This window comes from Dermochelys coriacea, chromosome 4 (assembly GCF_009764565.3).
Source record: "Dermochelys coriacea isolate rDerCor1 chromosome 4, rDerCor1.pri.v4, whole genome shotgun sequence".
NCBI classification, from domain to species: Eukaryota; Metazoa; Chordata; order Testudines; family Dermochelyidae; genus Dermochelys; species Dermochelys coriacea.
The window spans coordinates 30,066,216-30,084,727 of record NC_050071.1 but is presented as its reverse complement, the minus strand read 5'-3'; the positions used below and the strand labels follow the sequence as shown (position 1 = coordinate 30,084,727).

The following is an 18,512-nucleotide window of genomic DNA, read 5'->3' as shown; positions in this document are numbered from 1 at the left end:
AGCTTGTCTGCTGTGGAGTTGTGAGGGGTGGGGGTGGTTTCTGTAATGTGGATGTCTTTTGCTCTTCAGTCATTTGGCAGTAGCTTTTCTGAAGCTCTGCACAGAGGAGTTCAAAGTGAGTTTTTCTTTTTCTTCTTCACTGGTTGTTTCTGAAGAAATGCCAAAACATCACTGGGTTCCCCCCCGCCCTTTATATGAAGGCTGCATTTCAGTCGATCAGAGTACATCCCACTTGTTTGATGCAGCGTCTCCGTCTTCGTCTCTTTTTTTTGTCCCCAGTTAACAAATGGCACTGTGACAGACATTCCAACTTGTGATTAGTATCAGTTTCCAGCGTTAACTGCTAGTAATACGGTAAATGCCGCACAGAATACCAGTTATTGGTAATGGTATTACAATGGAATTGCCTCTGCTGTCCCAGGGATGCTGTGGCATGACTGACATGCAACTTTGTGTGGTGGTTTCTGCATTATACAAAATTCTGCACTCCAGCTGAGGAGTTCTGATTTGCATAATGGCTTTACAGTTATTTCCAATATCTGTACATCATTTCAATCCTTGTGTCTGCATGAAAAGCAATATAAGTGATAAGTATAATTATTTACTTTATTGGCTATTTCCCCCAGAACTGCCTGCTGCCTTAGATTCTCAGACTCCCTTCCTACCATGTTACTCTGACTGCCATTGCTGCTGCTCTCCGTGCCTCCTTACTCGAAAACTCTTCCTCAGTAGCCACGGAAAAGACACTAAAAAGCAGGATGGGTTTACACTGTGTTGCCTCTGTGATTCCAGATCAGATTTGTTCAGTTAACAAATAAAAAAGTGGGTCTGATTCTCCTCTCACATCACTCTTACGCCAGCATAACTCCGTTACACCAATATACACAGAAAAAGAATTGACCTATTTTTATTTTATTTTTTTTTCACACAGGACTACAAATTCAATCTGGAATCTGAAAAGATAGATTCTTTCTAGCTGACATCGCCAATAATAAAAGCTCTGCAGTTAGAATTTAGTTTATGAATCTCTTGATTATGCAAATTCTGCTCATACTCCCATAGCTGTGTTGTCTAGCAGGAGAAAAACATAACATTAATTTTGTCAGTAAAGTAAGCAAATATGATTTAGAGTATTTGTACGTAGAAGATCTGTTGGGTAAAAAGGTGGCTTTTTTTTTTTTTTTACAGTGTCACTTTTCAGATCATAATCTCATTTTAAAATATCTTTATTAACACAAATGCTACTTTTTGTATCTTTGTTCTGGGGTAGGTTTCACTTCAAAAGCTTATTTAAAATATACTGCAAATCTAACCATGAAAACAGAAAAATCCAGCGTATGCAGTTTCTCTTACAAACTAAAAAAAAATAAGGCAGTTTTTTGTCATAACATTTATTTAGTACATATTAAATATGAAACTTGCTGATTTTTAATGTACCATTAATGTTCAGAAGAGAGATGCTTCTGTAAAAGAAAAATGTTGAGTGAAAATGTATCTAGTTGTGTTTTTAGACTGTGCAGAGTGTTATTACTGAAAACTTAACAGTAAAACGTTAAACCTATTTGAGATCTCACAGCATGCCTTATATATCAATTCTAAATATAGTTTAAAGACCCTCCTTTCTTACACTAGCAGTAGGTGACCTGCTGCATTGCCCTGATTTATTCTTCTTTTACTTCCACGGATTTTTATTACTGATGTAGCAAGAAGGGACAACAACCTTAATATTTGAATGTATAGGTTGAGAGAAATGTGTTGCCACTGGAATAAATCTATCTAGCACCTTGTGACTATGATAGGATTGCTCTGGGTGTAAATCAGTATAGAATTTATCCCATTATTTTTAGAGGAACTGTCCTTATGGAAAGTAAACAACGATAACATTCGATAGAATTTTTAAACCAGCCTATAGTATTCTGTAGCAAGGCCGTAAATCTCTGTTAAGTTCTGTAGGTTTCTGGGATGCTTTGTATAGAATCTTTTCGGCTTTATCCTATTAAATTATATAGAACATTCCATAAAGGAGGTGGAGAGGAGAAAAATAATTTTAACAAATGTATTTTCAAAATACCTTCCATTATACTGGCCTACAACTTTTACACTGATTGGTGAAGTTGTTTTTACTACGCAGACTTCTGTAATAATACTAATTTTATTTTTTTTCCTCTTTCAGGCCACTATTTCTCAGCAAGGTGACCTGTATGTTTTTGTTCTGCAAACCACAGCAATCACTCCTTTTGTTTGGCTGGATGTAGGTAATATACCAGGGAGGTTTAATGACAACGGCTTTCTCATGACTGAGAAGAGAAAAGTTGTGGTGTTTTATCCGTGGGAGCCTATCCGCATTGAGGAACTCGAAAAATCACTCAGCTTGACTTCACTGATGGACATTTACTGAGGAAATCCCATGTCCTTTATAGGAAATGCTTTCTGTAGTGGTAGCAGAATAGAAACTGGAAAACTTCAAAGGAGTATTAATAGGGCTCCGTGTTTGTCACAGAGGTTGCAGAAGTCACGGATTCGGTGACTTTCTGTGACCTCCATGACTTCTGTGGTGGTCAGTGTGGCTGACCCCATGGCTGCCCAAGCAGCTGGCTCCGGGGACAGCCACATTGGCTGCTGCTGGAGAGGCTCTGAAGCCAGCCGCTTGGGCCAGCAGCAGCCCACACTAGACATGTGCCCACAGCAGTGGCCCCTCCCCTGTGGTTCCCCCCTCCCTCCAAGATTTAGTCAGGGGTATAGTAAAAGTCATGGACAGGTGACAGCCGTGAATTTTTGTTTATTGCCCAGGAACTGTCCATGTCTTTTATTAAAAATATCCGTGACTAAATCTTAGCCTTAAATATAACTAAAGATTAAGAGATAGCAGATAAACTGATCACAGAATGTGTAGTTCACGCTGTCATTTGTACATTCCTCGCTCTTGGTTTAATGAAACGATATCAACAGCAAAACTTACAAATAATATAAAGCAGTGGTTCTCAAAGCCGGTCCACTGCTTGTTCAGGGAAAGCCCCTGGCGGGCCGGACTGGTTTGTTTACCTGCCGCGTCCATAGGTTTGGCTGATCGCGGCTCCCAGTGGCCGCGGTTGGCCACTCCAGGCCAATGGGGGCTGCGGGAAGGACAGCCAGTACGTCCCTTGGCCTGCGCCGCTTCCCGCAGCCCTCATTGGCCTGGAGCGTCGAATCGCAGCCACTGGGAGCTGCGATCGGCCGAACATGTGGATGGGGCAGGTAAACAAACCGGTCCGGTCCGCCAGGGGCTTTCCCTGAACACGCGGCGGACCGGCTTTGAGAACCACTGATATAGATCATCTGTCAAGGGTGAGGCTACTTTCTCAGGTATCTGAAAATATAATATATCAAGGGATTCTGATGCATACTGGTAACCAGGGAGTGAAGCAAGTAGAATCTGGGATAGTTTTAGAGCCTTGAATATCTCTTTAGCCTTAATTTTTCACATCTGTTTGTATCCTCTGGATCTCAGGAGGAGGCGATACACTTCAAATTAATGTCTTGTGGATTTGTCACAAGCCCCAGATAAGAACCAGCACAACCCAGTGACTCAAGAGTCCCAATCGGTCCCTGGTTCTCCCCTGATCTAAGGGAAAAGTCACCTGTGCGATCCCTTTTCTTAGTGGAGATCACTACCTGCCCCCCTACCTGTACACCTGTGCCAGACCGTGTCTTTCTACCTGTACGTCTGTTCCAGACCGTGTCTTTCTACCTATACACCTACGACCTACAGCATGGGAGTGAGGGAGAAGAGGGAATTGTTAACAATGGCACAAAAAATATAAAAGGAGGAGGAGATGAGGCTGTGACAGCAACTGAACAGAACATTTTTTTTTATTATTATGACCGTATTTGTCATTTGAAAAATTTCAGCTAGTTCTAATACCCTTGGCCATGGCAAAGCAGCCCTTCACCTCCCCAAGGAATCTAAATATGGTTTTATGTGAACTTCCTAAGTTTTTTCACTGTTCTGTTCTTCATACACCATTTTGTACCTTTACCCTGCCCCACTCAGACACGCCCCACAAGTTCAGAATTCAGCACTGCGGCATAGACTTGAAGGAACACCCCCAACATGATTCCAGTGTGTAACACTAGTGAGCAATGCACTTTGCTGCAGAGTGCTGAGTTAACAAGGGCACTTAAACTTCCTGAGAAGTCTTTTAAATCAAAGGAGCCTTTTGTGAAGCGTTGGAATGACGAGAAGATCTGCGCTGTGCTCTGTGAATCCGGAGGGCTTTTGTTTGTGTGTGTGTATTTTACAAAAGAGCCCGTTGTTTGTTCCTACAGTATACAGAGGAAACAAACAATATTGCAAATTGAAATGATCTGGAGAGCATATTTTAAAAATTTAAAATAATCCTTCTAATTAATATAGTTTTCAGTCCTGACCTGTAATTCATTTAAAAGTAAATGTCATTTGGTTAAGGATGCGTTAAGCTTACAGCTCACTACAGTCTTTATTTAAACATCACTTTTTTTTCCTATGGCCTATCTTATGTTACACATTTAACTATTGATCAGTTGTTGAAAATAATAATCCGGGGAAAAAAGTAGCCTTTAACAAACTAGTCTGAGGAGTCCTTGTTCTATGAAAAGCATAGATTTTCAGCAGCTATAGACGGGAACAGTGACATCAGCACTATTAAAAAAAGAAATCACGAAAGCAGCACTGCAGATCTGCTTGAACTTGTCAGGTGATTTTCAACTATATTTCCACCCCTAAAATTGATTTACATATTAAAAAAAAACATCCCCACATTGCAGCAGCATTCATGTTTAGAAATGCTAAAATAACATGCGACAGTTGCCTGTTGCCAAAACACCTACCTTGGCTTAGTTAGTATTTTCTGTTCATAATGTTGCAATAGTTATAGTGCCGGGTTTTGATTACACTCCAGTTAAATCTAAAATGTAACACTTTGCCCAGAAAGAGCTTCTAATATATTTTAATAAAATAATACACATGGTGCCAGAGGTTTCCACCATTGTTGCTTATATGCCTGTAAAATACTGTGTATGCACAAGAATACCCAAACTTTTTAGATTTTAATTCAGAGTGCCTTTCTAGATTTTTGTCTTACAAACCCAGTATGGAGTAGAGTGGAGATAGTACCCAGATGAGAACAGAATCACTGATCAAAAGGACATTTTCGGCCACTATGAACTAAGGCAGTGGTTTTCAAACTGCAAGTCGTGACCCAGTACTGTGTCATGGAATGCAAGGCGCTGGGTCACGGTGGCTCTGGTCAGCACCGCTGTCTGGGCCGTTAAAAGTCCCGTTGATGGTGCTGCCTGGCTAAGGCAGACTAGTTCCTACCTGTTTTGATATCGCACTGAACCTGGGAAGTAGGTAGCAGCAGGTCCGGCTCCTAGGTGGGGGGACCACGGGGCTCTGTGTGCTGCCCCCAACCCTGAGCACTGGCTCCACACTCCCATTAGCTGGTTCCTGGCCAATAGGAGCGGGGGCGAGGGGGCGGTGCCTGCAGGCAAGAACTGCTCGGAGCCGCTTGTGCACCTCCGCTTAGGAGCCGGATCAGCTGCTGGCTGCTTCCGAGGCACAGCGCAGTCCGCAGTGCCAGGACAGACAGGAAGCCTGCCTAAGCACTCCCGCTGTGCCGCTGACCGGAAGCCACCTGAGGTAAGCCTGTGCCCCATCCCCTGCCCCAGCCCTGAGCCCCCCTGAACATGGAGCCCCTTCTTGCACCCCAAACCCCCCATCCCTGGCTCTACCCCAGAGCCTGCACCCCCAGCCCAGAGCCCTGACCCCATCCTGCACTCCAACTCCCTGCCCCAGCCCTGGGCCCCCCTGCACTCCAATCCCCTCATCCCTGGCCCCACTCCACAGTCCTCACTGCCGCACCCAAACCCTCTGCTGCAGCCCTGAGCCCCTCCACAACCCAAACCCCTCATCCCCAGCTCTGTTGGGTCGCGGGCATCAACAATTGGCTTCAACTGGGTCACCAGAAAAAAAGTTTGAAAACCACTGAACTAAGGCCCATATTCAGTAAGACACTTAAACACATGCCTAACATAAAGTGTACATGCTTAAGTTACTTGCATAATCGGAGTTTAAATCTATCTTAAGTACTTCTCTCCCCCCCCCAATCCTTGCAATTCCCCAGTATCTGAGAACCTCAGTCTTTTAATGCATCTATACCTGAGGCACAGCTTTGGAATCATTGAAAGAAACAGATAGGAGTGGAAGAGCTTCATCACTGCCCTAAATACCAAAGGCGTAATAAAAACGTGATGATGATGATGACGATCTCTTGAGTAAAGCATTTAGTCATATATTTCCTGAATCTTTCCTTACTGTGGCATTGTGGTACATCTTTAAGCTGTTTAAAACAACTAGCTGACTCTTCTGGCTTTGCTATGTTGAATTGACAGACTGGAAGAGCAGAAAAACTTTCAGATTCCTCAGGTAAGAGGTGCTTCCATCACCCCAGTGGTTTCTAACTTAACCCTTTGTGTTCAATGTTCTTAAGTACCTGAGCAGCATAAAAAGTATGCTCTTGGGTTCCAGTTCCAGTTTCTCTCATGTGGATGTTCACACTGGGTTTCAGGCATGGCTCCCCCTCCTTTAAGGTAGCTAGCTGCACCAGCAACACAAATATGCAGCTGTCCTTGTGCTCAGGGATTTATACTGACTGACTGGAGCTGCTCTCCATGAGGGGGGAAGGCTCTTTGTTTCCCTTTCGAGCATATTAGCATAGGACAAGCCACACGTATCCCCTCCATATGCTGCCTTCCTCCCAGGGGAGGCAACCTAGCACCTGCCAAGAGGCAGCAGTTGTCTCTGCCACTTGCTACTCTGCCTCCGAGCCTGGGCTCCCTCTTCGGGGAGCTGGGAATCCGATGGCCAGCTGGAGGAGACAGACCCACCCAGCATGATCAGTGGAACGGGATAGTCACCCTGAGTACATGTCTGTCATCTCAGCTGGGTACATGTCTTGCTGCCCATGCTGCTGCACTCTATTTTTATCACAGTAGCCCTGTGTTATACCTCTTTGAGCTGGGAATCACCGACCCCAGCTCCAAGTGCATGCATACGCTTAGGGTATGTCTACATTAGAGAAAAGGATGTACAAGGAGATAGCTAATATATTGCCCTGTCTATGATAGGATATTGCAGCGCTTTAGCTATCCTCTTTTACACCACACTATTTTGTCTAACGTCCCCTACCTTACCCGAGGGGTCTGGACCCACTTTAATCCACCCCTTAGGTCATAGGTGTTGTGTGCCTGGTAACTGCTCTGGATGCTAAGGGTTAATGGAGATGCGGAAGACCATCCTTATATTTTTATGTAACTTGCCTTTAACGGTTCAGTTTGGGCTATTGAGATGCAGAAGTACGAATCCTAAAAATGTTTCCGTTTCCAAGCCAAAGAGAAATGAAATCTATTTTTTTAAATAGTCTGAAACAGGTTCAAACGTGTCAGCTACAGAGTAACTGGTAAGAACAATGGTTGGCATTCAGGTCCCTGAATACAGGGGCCTAGGACAGGTTCTCTGCTGTTCATTGAGTTATCATTGTCCTGATGGATAGCTATTATGCAGCTCTTGGTCACAAAGTGCCTAGAGAAATACAGAGCTAGATGCCTTCTATTGGTTTTAAAGCAGAGACGTATCAGATTTAACAGACTAGGTGTGCTAACAAATGACAGACTTGCTCCTGGTGACCTGTCACATATAGAAACCTTGATAAGAAGTCTGGCAACATTTTGATTTATGCTTAAAATCCTGTGAGACATGAAGGTGAATTTCTCTCAGACAGCAGCAGAATTCAGGATAGAACTAATGCCAGCAATAGGAAAGCCCTTCTAACCAACTACTCAGAAAATGGTTATCACAGCTGGAGTGGAAAGAGAACACTGATAACGGGTAAGTTTATTGAATTAATAACTTATCTATACAGACAGCGCCACAAGTGCTGTAACACTTAAGACAAAAGGCCATTAGATTGAGATAGAAAATAATAGAGAATGAGATTTGTACCACTGTACCTACTATTCATATAGAAACGAGTCAGGAGTTTTATTTGGGTATAAATCACAGCTCTTCAATGGATAAGGCTTACGTTTTGCATTCTGAATAAAGAGACTCAGATATGATAAAAATAAGGATGCAAATTTTCCTTTGGGTTCTGACCTCAGCAGGAACTGCATCCAGGGAACTGAGTCCACCAACGCTGCATCCTGCTGATTTCAGGTAGCTGCCATGATCCTGTCCTAATTATAGAAATGAAGCAACGTTTATCATGGTCAGTGTATTCCTGCCCATTGATTTTCTTTATGGAATCTAGTAACTATTCCAGATTCTCTTTAAACTTGTAATTCATAAGACAGACAATCATCCCAATAGAATGAACAGAATCTGAGGAAAAACTCTGCCAGGGAACTGGGGATATTCAAGGATTTTAGCTCTGAATGACAATCCAAGCACAGCCATCTCAGCCCTCTGAGGTACAAAATTGGCCATTTCTTGAAGAAACCAACTCTTCTTCTTTGAAAACATGGCACTAAGGGTGCTCTACCAAAGGATGCATGCTTTTGGTTAGGCACTACAAAGTAGTGGTTTCAGGCCTGCACAAAGCAACACCTCATGCTTTGAACAAGGGAATACAGGAAGGCGCGTGCCTCTCACCACTCAGTTCCATCTCAACTGCCTGCAGCTTCTGCTGTGTGCCATATTCAGCTCCCTGCTTTTTCCTCACTGTAGAAAACCCCTTTTTTAAACTTTATTTTTTTTATTTAACACATTTGTGCTCTTGAGTGGGGAGGGGATGCCTCCTCCCAGTTTTGGACCTTTCATTTGTGCTGGAGCATGTTATGCCTAAACTCTCAAGGTTTAAACCCTGCTAGACCTGTCATGGATCTTTCCCCCACAATGATGGATGCTCAAGTTTCCTGTGGTGTTTTGGGGGCTCCCATATCCCCTCAAAGGGTAAAGTCTGTCTGTTTGTTTGTCTGATTCAAAGGCAGGTGTGAAAAAGACAGAGAAGCTAGACTAAAGCTCCTTAATGGAACATGGTCTAACTGAAGAGGGCCCACTACCCCTTTCCCACTCGGCACATCATCCTCAATATCACAGGCTGCTTCGGTTACTGTTACAGCTTTGTCTGTGACCCTGGAGGTAAAGACTTGAAAGAACCAGAGAAACAAAGAATAGGGGTAGATCATCCCATAAGACCCACTCTTGGGAGACCTCATGTCCATCAAAGGGTACAGTGGATGCTCCAGCTGAGTCCAGTACCAAGGCATTGGTACCACATAAGAAAAATCCCTCTACCACCACAGCATCTACTGCAGCGGTACCGACCAATCTCTTGCAGCATCGCGATAACCACAAATACCAGTCTTTTACCACAGTTTGGTGGGGAGGACCTTGCAACCTGCCTTATACCACCTCAGTCTCCATCCCACAGGTTGATAGTCCCACTTCCAATACTGACCCAAGTCTTGACTATATGCTACTAGAGTCCTATGACTCATTCAAGATTTCTGTCTTCAGAGGATCTTGTAATTTCTGATGAGCCTGAGTCTCCACTGTTATAGAGATTTGTCAGAGCACCCTCACTGGTATAGTCCAGACAGTTGTAAGTCGAGTCTTGTCTATGTTTCTAGCCTTCCATATACCAGCCAGGACACCTAAGCCCCCACCCTACCACTTTAGCTCAGGAGAGGATTCATCCGACTTGAGATCTTGGTACATCCCAACATCATACCACCGTACTCCTCTGAATCCCTCTAATGAAGAGGGTCCTGGATATCCTATCAGACATTACAGGCCCAGAAAGTATGACTATCATTGGGGACCCTTCCTCTATCCCCCTCCCTAGTGGGGTTACTAGGACTTGTGGGGCCATTTTGGCAACCAATTCTATAGGATGTCAAGAAAAAGAGTGCTACCATTCACTGATACCATACCACCATGATAACAAATGTGCAGGACTGCAACCTGGTCTTCTTTCCAGACTTTTACCAAGCATTACACTATCTTATCTTACTTGCTTCCAGAAATTATACAGCCTTTGATAATGCAGTCTTTTGAACTGTCCTGGACTTACCTCCTCACTGAGTTACTGCTTGGGAGACTCCTCTGGTGGAGCACCCATAGGGATATATACTCAAAGAAGGAGAGAGTACTTACCTCACAGTAACTGTAGTTCTTTTGAGACGTTTTGTCCTGATAGATGCTCCATCTCCCACCCTCCTTCCTCTCTGCAGTGGAGTGAGGCTTCATGATCGAGAGCGAACTGAGGGATGGCGGGATCTCACCTCCTTATATGTCCCCATTTAGAGCACGAGGCATCATTTTGGGCAGGTGCAAGCCCGCAAATACTACTTTGCAGTCTCCAGTTGAGAGCACACAGGTGTGTGCAAATCTATAGTGGCACACCCGTAGAGACAAAACACCTCAAAAAACCCAAGTTACTGGAGGTAAGTAACCTCTCCTTCTCAATCTCCAGCTGATAGATGAAGCAGATTATTCTATGTATGATGCTGTCTGTTGAAAACTTGATTAGAAAGCTGCAAAAGACAGCAGACTTGTTTGCTGGGGGGTTAATATAGAGTCTGTGGTTCAGAAGATGCTTATGACAAGATCTGTTCCGAGGTGTGGTTTGTTTTTTTTTTCCTAGGAGCAAAGTCTTGTGCCTTTTTGCCTCCCCCACTGCTCCTATTTGAATCCCGACACTAGCTGCTAGCAGAAGACACAATGAGTTTCAATTTCTCCATTACCTGAGTCCCACCCTCAGTGATTCTGACAATATTAGTCATGCCTTATATTACTGACAAGTCCAGAAAATAAAAGATTTTCAGACTCCAAATAATAGACTTTAGATTTATTTCATCAGGCAAAATTTACACTGTAATACAGAGGGGAGGTTTTTTTCCCATAACCTGCACACTTCTTCTGTATGATGTCTTAATTCATTTTTAACCAGGCAGTTACCTTGGCATCCTGCCACATGGGCTCTGGAAGGTGTATGATGATTGGAACACATTCTTTAGATATCCTTTGACCCTATGCTGCCATTCACTGGACATCCCTGGGAAGAGACTCTTAATGGCGCATGGAGATAAGCAAAAGTGGATTTACATTTCCGTCTTAGTTAACTTGTTCAGTTGCTTGTGAAATGTTTAGTGGTCAGTCTGGCTATTTTATTGCTGTATATAATGGAATACAAAAGTGAATGGTAATTCTGCTGCTGCCAGAGTAGAACAAAAACTCAAGTTTGCAAGAAGAAAAAAACAATTATGCCTATAAATATAAATATGTAACTGCATGTGCCTAAGCTTGAAAAGCTGGCTCATATTCACAGCCACATATTTTGTAAAATCTATTATGCACGTAGACACTGGACATCAGAAAACATTTCCATTTTCCCTTCCATGATTTTATTAAATATCTATCTGAATATTTGGTTTAGTAAATACCATGAAAACAGCGTGCAAACTCCAAATGACTTCTCCGTTCAACCACATTTGTGCCCCCTTTATTTGCTGTTTTAGGAACATCCTTGCAAATAGATTTTTTTCCCCACCCAAATGTTTGGAGAATAGTTGTTCTTCAAGAGGCTTATTGATTTCAATGGGTTGTAGATCACACGCCACACGAATATCCATCTTTTCATGGGAGCCAATGTACTCTAATAAAAATATTATTTGTTTGATATTCATTATTCATAATCTCCTATTTACAAAGTTCATTTTATGCTTTGTTTAATCATAAAATGTGTTTCAGAACTTCCAACTTATCATCTGATGCCTTTTAAAGAAAAATAATCAAGTTAAATACAACTAAAAATAGCATTCTGCACATTTCCTTAATAAAATAATCATGCAGTGTACCAGATAGATGCAGACACAAATGTATCTGGAAATATACAGACATTGAGCTGTGTTTTAATAATTAGACATTCAGATAATTGCATTTAGTGCCAGTTGCTGACATTTTCAAAAATAGAACTACTAACTCAGTTTTTAGGTGCCCAAGATGAGACACTTTAAAGAGGCCTGATTTTCAGAGGGAGGGTGCTTATGTTGGGCACTGAAATCACTAGTCCCTTTTGAAAATTTGGCCTGTATTTGCAGGCTTGCTGGTGTATTATGTAATGTTGTTTGTATTATGGTAATGACTGTAAACCTGAGTCAGGGATCAGGCCGCACTGTGCCGGTAGCTGTACTGACATATTACAAAGAAGAGAGCCACTGCCTCTGCGAACTTACAGTCTGGGTGTCACACAGGATGTGACAGGTGGAGAAATATGGGAAAATCTGTGAGTTCTAGCACCTCAAGCATCTGGTCCTGTATATGCACTGGAGAATATGGCGTAATGCTCCTTAGCATATCTAGATGTCCACAAGCTGAAGGATGTGTGTTGACTTCCTTTGCTCACTGAACCTCTCTCAGCCCGTACACCTGTCCCACTGCCTTAAGTCCTCACTGTGCTTCAGGATGAGACAAGGAGTCTCACCATTACTTATTCAAAATGTGTTTGTTCAACTGTGCATTGTGTATGGGGTTTTTTGTTTGTTTTTTCAGGTTGGAAAACAAATGATTCTATCGCAAAATTAGTGTCTAGTTATATGGAGAAGAAATTTAATCAAGATGTGCTAATAACCCACACATTACCATTTGACAAAATCAATGAAGGATTTGAATTGTTACGTTCAGCAAAGAGGTGAGATTTTAACTTAATAGTATTACATGTAACAAATGCCACTTGCATGTAAAATTCAGTATAGTTCAATATATTGTGAATTTTAAAAGACTAAAGCAGTGGAAAACTTGAGTAATGGAATTTTGTCTTATGTCAAGGTGCACAGACTTAAAAGAAAATAAAACCCAGTTTTGCACCATTATTATGGCAGTTATTGCTAGAGTTCAGAATGAGTGTCTATTCAGTGAGTGGTCTTCAGATTTCTGCTAGGAGGTGGCTAAGTTTTCATGAAACTTGGATGGTGTTACATTGTATATTAACCATGCATTGTATAATAATGCAAAGCAATGCCAGACACTAACAAAGATCCTTTTTAGGATTTATCTATTATTGAAAGTTCAGGTGAAGGCAAATGCATGACAAAGGCTACCCAAAAGGGACAATGACAAGAACACAAAAGAAAAGGAGAAGATGGAGTGCAAAGAGCTGTAGTAGAAGATATGTTATTTCATGCTTCTGAACAATTTTCTTTGATGAAGTTGGCAGCCAGTTCATTCATAAGAATGCTCATACTGGATCAGACCCCTAGTTCTTGGGTTATGTGAAGCGGTAAATAACACTGTTCTATTCGCTTTCTCCACACCATACATGATTTTATACCCCTCTATCATATCCCTGCTTAGCTGTCTCTTACCTGATTAGTCTTTTAAATCTCTCCTTGTATGGAAACCTGTCCATACCTCTAACTGTTTTCATTGCCCTTTTCTGCACCTTTTCCAAGTCTAATGTATCTTTTTTGAGATGGGGTGTTCAGTTCTGCATGGAAGAATCAAGATTTGGGTGTACCATGGATTCATTCATTGCATTGTATTGCTAACAGAGTTTGACAAGAAGCAAGATAGGATTGTTGAAAAACAAATCAGATGTTAGCTGGTCTTTATCTGCATGTCAGCATTTGTAACTAATTATTTTGTTTTATATTTCAGTATTGGCAGCATCCTTCTCTTTTAAGGTTCAGCGCAACAGGAGAGATGTGGGTCTTAACATCTCAACGTTTCATATCCAGTATCTACTCTTCAGTGATCTCTTTTTTTATTATGGTAACATGAAGAGAGCTGTGAAAGGCTTTGGGTGATTCTGACATCGAGAGCTGTGAAAAATGGGCCTGATGAAAGCTGAAAAGATCTGTAGAGTAATAAGGAAGCATCTTGGAGGGTAAATAATGTTTTAAAATGTAACCTGTAGCCTCAAAGCCTATGAAATGGTGAGAGAGGTGGATCTGTGTCTTGTCATGTGACCTTAAATGAGCTGGATCCCCTTCACTCCACTCCTACCTCTTTTTACCTCCAGCTATCCAAATCATGTATGCAGATGAACATTACAGTAGCCAGAATCTCCAACACTTCGGAACTGTGAAACACCTTGAATTTGTAATTGATCGCACCTACATGGATATGACTAGAGAGATGGCATCTTTTCTTTTGCTCTCTGGTCTTATAGCCAGAGATTATAGTCTATGTTGATACCACATGCTAAGGTAAAACCTGACACTATCCTGAAGCTGAACTGTGGTGGGTGCACTGGAGGTGTTAGCTACAAACCCAGAACCAGCCTCAAACCTAGCATCCCTGCCAGCCATCCCTCTACGCTACCCAGCCACCTCTCACCTACCCTACAGTACCTGAAAACTTCCCATTGTTTCTTCTGGTGACCCAAATCCCATGAGCTTTTCTATCACCAAAGGATTGCAGAATAGAGTGAGTCGCAGGATGATTTTCTGTGTATTTTGCTGGTCACACAGCAGAAACGATGCAGAACTGCTGATCTGGTTGGTAAGGCATAGGGAGGCTGAAGAGGTTTTTCAAACCAACATGTTTGTTAATTGTAACATTGTTCTTACTTGTCTTCCTCCAATTTTTATGTAAATAAAAAGATTTTTGCCTCAGGCTCCATCTTGGGAATATCAGAAAATGCTCACAAGAGCTCTTGGCCTGTTTCATAGCAAAACTGTGTTCGTGATCTGTCAATAAATCTGTGCTAGTGTGGGGATTAGATTCAGACAGGTCATTATGTATTACAGCAAGGCATATGAGTGCCAAAAAACCCTGGGTCTATTTCCATTAGGGATGCAGAAACAAACTACTGTAGGGGTCTGTCAGATGCTTGGGCTATTGATGCAGACTACCAGGCACCATGAGTCATGTCTCTAGCTGGAAGAAGAGAGCATGCCAGGAGGAAGGGAGGGTGAGTGAAAATCTTGGGCTGTAGGGGTGGGAGCGAGGGAACCAAGCAGTGGAAAAGGAAAGAGTTGGTGGTTCTGAGATGTTGAAAAATGTTGTAATGCAAAATAAAATTGATAGTATGGGAGACATTTTTATTCAGAAAAGATGCTTAAAAGGAGCATGAGTGAGCTTGATTTAACTCAGCTCTGTGTTCTTGACCATTGTGTCAAAATTTACATGGATGTTTATTTTGCTATTTGTTTGTTTTTTTTAAAAAAAAAAAAGACAGCATGTATGTTGATGTTAGGATAAGAGTTACCGTTTTATTAAAGAACTGTACAGCCCAGCATCAAATGTGAAATTTTGAACCTTTAACATAAACATTACCCTTCCTTATCAGTCAGAGTATCCTGTCTCTAACAGTAGCACCAAAAGATCCCACTAATTTAAGATTGAGAGGGATAAGACCCTGTTCTCAGGGCAATCATTTTTGCTGGGCAGATCAAAGTGACCAGTGACTGAAGAAGCATGGAAAAGTAGACCCAAACCCTCCTTACAGTGTGGTTATTGAGCAATGAGCATTACAATAGGCCAGTGTTACCCACATATTCTAGGGCACTCCATCTATACCCTACTGAGCTCTCTAGGCGTGACACCTAGGCTCCCCCACCCTTTCCCTTCTGAGGGCTTGGGGTGAAAGACTCCTATGCTAACCTACGGAGCTTGGAGAGAAACCTGTTCAATTTAATTACCCGCTCTTATCCATGGGACTCGGGGCTCTATGAGTCTGCAGGACTTTTTTCCAGTGAAAGAGCCTTACAGAGCTGTGCTCTAAACATCTATTTATTAGCAACACACATATGATACATATGCCAAGCAAATCTATTATGCTCACCACTCCCAGACAAATGGCCTGTCAGGATCCACCTGTCTGGGGCTTCCTGGTGCCCATACACGTCACAGTTGTGCAGGGGGTGTGATGTCTTGCAGCTTGTTGTTGATTCCCAAAAAGCTTTATTTTCCTTTTACGTTATATAGGTAAAACTAACTTCCTCCTTCAAATTTACTAAACCTATCACATTATCCCACACCCCTAAGTAAAAAAGAAAAAATTAACCAATTACATGCTGGCACCGATGTGTCCTTTCTGCCCAAGTTTTCTTTTTACATTTTCTCTTTCATGCCCAAATTGTAACTTATTTGTGGCCTTCTGTTTGTGCAGATGGTCAGATTAAATTCCCTGGTCAGAGCTTGTCTTACCATTTGTTGAGTCTCTGTATCCTCCCTAAAATTTCCCAGAGCCTGGGTGTCTCTACTTTACAACTTTGGTGGTTATAACTCATTAAGAACATTCCTGAGGTAGGGGTGCTTTATCAGCAGCAGAACATAATTTTTTTCAATGTTAGTGGTGAACACCCTGAATTTCACCTGAGGCTAGTTTAATATTGGGGGTGAAGAGGAGTTGATTAAGCCCCAGGCCTACACCAGAGTCAAGAGTAGAGAAAAGGAGAGATCTTCATTCCCATGGTAGAGGGGGGTTTATGTGCCCAGCAAATGCCAATGGCCTTAGAAAAGTAAAGCCCTGAACCCCTCCTTGAGGAAAATCAAGGGCCTTGATATTTATCTTTGTAGCCCCAGGAGTGACCCTGGTGGCCTCCAAATGTATCCTCCTAAACAGCTGTGTGACCCCCCCCATTGCATCCAGGCCGGCTCTCTGTGACCCAGCACCACTTCCAGATGGGCCCTCAGAGTGACCTCTGAATTATTCCACTAACTGTAGCCTTGCTTTCTGTGACTGCACTGCCTCCAGGCCAGCCCCCACTGAATTCTTTGTGATCCTGAGAGCATCCAGATTTATCCTCATTGACCCCTACAGGAGCCCAATATACCCAGCCTTGCTGTTCGTGACCCCCACAGTACCTCCAGCCTTGCTCTCTGTGACCTCGTGTGAACCCTCTGCCTTCTAATTAAACCACATGAACAGTCCATGACCCCAGCCTTCTCTCTGTGTCCTCCTTTGACCCCGCTGCACCAAACTGATCCTCAGTGACCTCTTCATGACCCCACACTATGTCCAGATCCACTGTGTGTGTCACCTTGTGTGAACCCTGTGTCTTAAATTAAGCTTCTGTGACTCTCAGTGACCCCAGCCTTGGGCTCTGTGTCCTCATTTGACCCCCCGCATTCAAATTAATCCTGATTGACCTCTCCATGACCCCAGAGTACCTTCAGCCCTGCTGTTTGTGACCTCAGCTGAAACCTCTGCCTTCAAATAAAACCTCTTGAACTCTACGTGACCTCAGCCTTGGTCTCCATGTCCTCATTTGATCCCCCCTGCACGCAAATGAATCCACATTGATCTCTCCATGACCCCAGACTACCTTCAGCCCTGATGTTTATGGTCTCATGTGAACCTCCTGCCTTCAAATTGAACCTCTGTGAACTCTCCAAGACCCCAGCCATGGTCTCTGTGTCCTCATTTGACCTCTCTGAATTGAAATAGATCCCCATTGACCTCTCCATGACCCCAGACACCTCCAGTCCTCCTGTTTGTGACCTTGTATGAACCCGCTGCCTTCTAATTGAACCTCTGTGAACTATCTGTGACCCCAGTCTTGGTCACTGTGTTCTCATTTGACCCCCTCTACAACTAAATTGAGCCTCATTGACCTCTCCATGACCCCACACTATCTCAATCCCTGTTCTGTGTGACCTCAGCTGAAACCTCTGCTTGCAAAGAAAACCTCTTGAACGCTCCATGACCCCCAACCTTGTCCTCATTCGAGCCTCTGCAGCCATATTGATCCTCATTGTCCTCTCCATGAACCCACACTAACTTAAGCCCTTCTGTTTGTGACTTCATGTGAACCCTCTGCCTTCAAATTGAACCTCTGTGACCTCTCCATGACCCAGACATGGTCTCTGTGTCCTCATTTGACCCCTCTTCATCTTAATTGATCCTCATTGACCTCTGTGTGACCCCAAATGATGGCCAGCTCTGCTGTCTGTGCCCTCATGTGAACCCTGTGTCTGAAATTAAGCCTCTGTGAACTCTCCATGATCCCAGCCTTGCTCTGTGTGTCCCTATTTGACCTCTCTGCATTCAAATAGATCCCCATTGACCTCTCCATGACCCCAGCCAATCTCCAGGACTCCTGTTTGTGACCTCATGTGAACCCTCTGCCTTCTAATTGAATCTCTGTGAACTCTCTATGACCCCAGTCTTGGTGTCTGTGTCCTCATTTGACCCCATCTTCATCTTAATTGATCCTGATTGCCCTCTCCATGACCCCACATTACCTCAATCCCTGCTCTGCGTAACCTCAGGTGACCCCTCTGCCTTCAAAGAAAACCTCTTGAACTCTCCATGACCCAGCTTAGCACTCTGTGTCCTCATTTGACCCCTCTGCAGCCAAATTGATCCTCACTGATCTCTTCATGACCCCAGACAACCTCCAGTCCCGCTGTTTGGGACTTCATGTGAACCGTCTGCCTTCTAATTGAACCTAATCTCTGTGACCTCTCTATGACACCAGTCTTGGTCTCCTTATCCTCATTTGACCCCTCTTCATCTTAATTGATCCTCATTGACCTCTGTGTGACC

At 43.1% G+C, this 18,512-nt stretch overlaps 1 protein-coding gene and 1 long non-coding RNA gene across 10 annotated transcripts in view; both read left to right on the top strand.

Moving 5' to 3' along the window:
* Nucleotides 1–2,709, top strand: part of MANBA (mannosidase beta) — a 76,692-nt gene extending 73,983 nt beyond the window's left edge. For all 4 annotated transcript variants that reach the window (XM_038398461.2, XM_038398458.2, XM_038398456.2 and 1 more), the window contains one exon: nucleotides 2,174–2,709. In XM_038398461.2, coding sequence (XP_038254389.2) covers nucleotides 2,174–2,398 — 225 coding nt within the window. In that variant the 3' untranslated portion in view covers nucleotides 2,399–2,709. The remainder of the gene's footprint in view (nucleotides 1–2,173) is intronic.
* A 534-nt stretch (nucleotides 2,710–3,243) lies between these two features.
* On the top strand, nucleotides 3,244–15,252 carry LOC122459831. Of its 6 annotated transcripts, none has more exons than XR_006280785.1 (4): nucleotides 3,244–6,442; nucleotides 12,569–12,707; nucleotides 13,673–13,901; nucleotides 14,037–15,252. It is a non-coding gene; the product is annotated as an uncharacterized LOC122459831 (long non-coding RNA). The 6 variants fall into 6 exon arrangements; XR_006280784.1 differs by adding an exon at nucleotides 13,064–13,295 and having other exon boundaries at nucleotides 13,673–15,252; XR_006280782.1 differs by adding an exon at nucleotides 7,793–7,903 and having other exon boundaries at nucleotides 13,673–15,252.
* The last annotated feature ends 3,260 nt before the right edge of the window (nucleotides 15,253–18,512 follow it).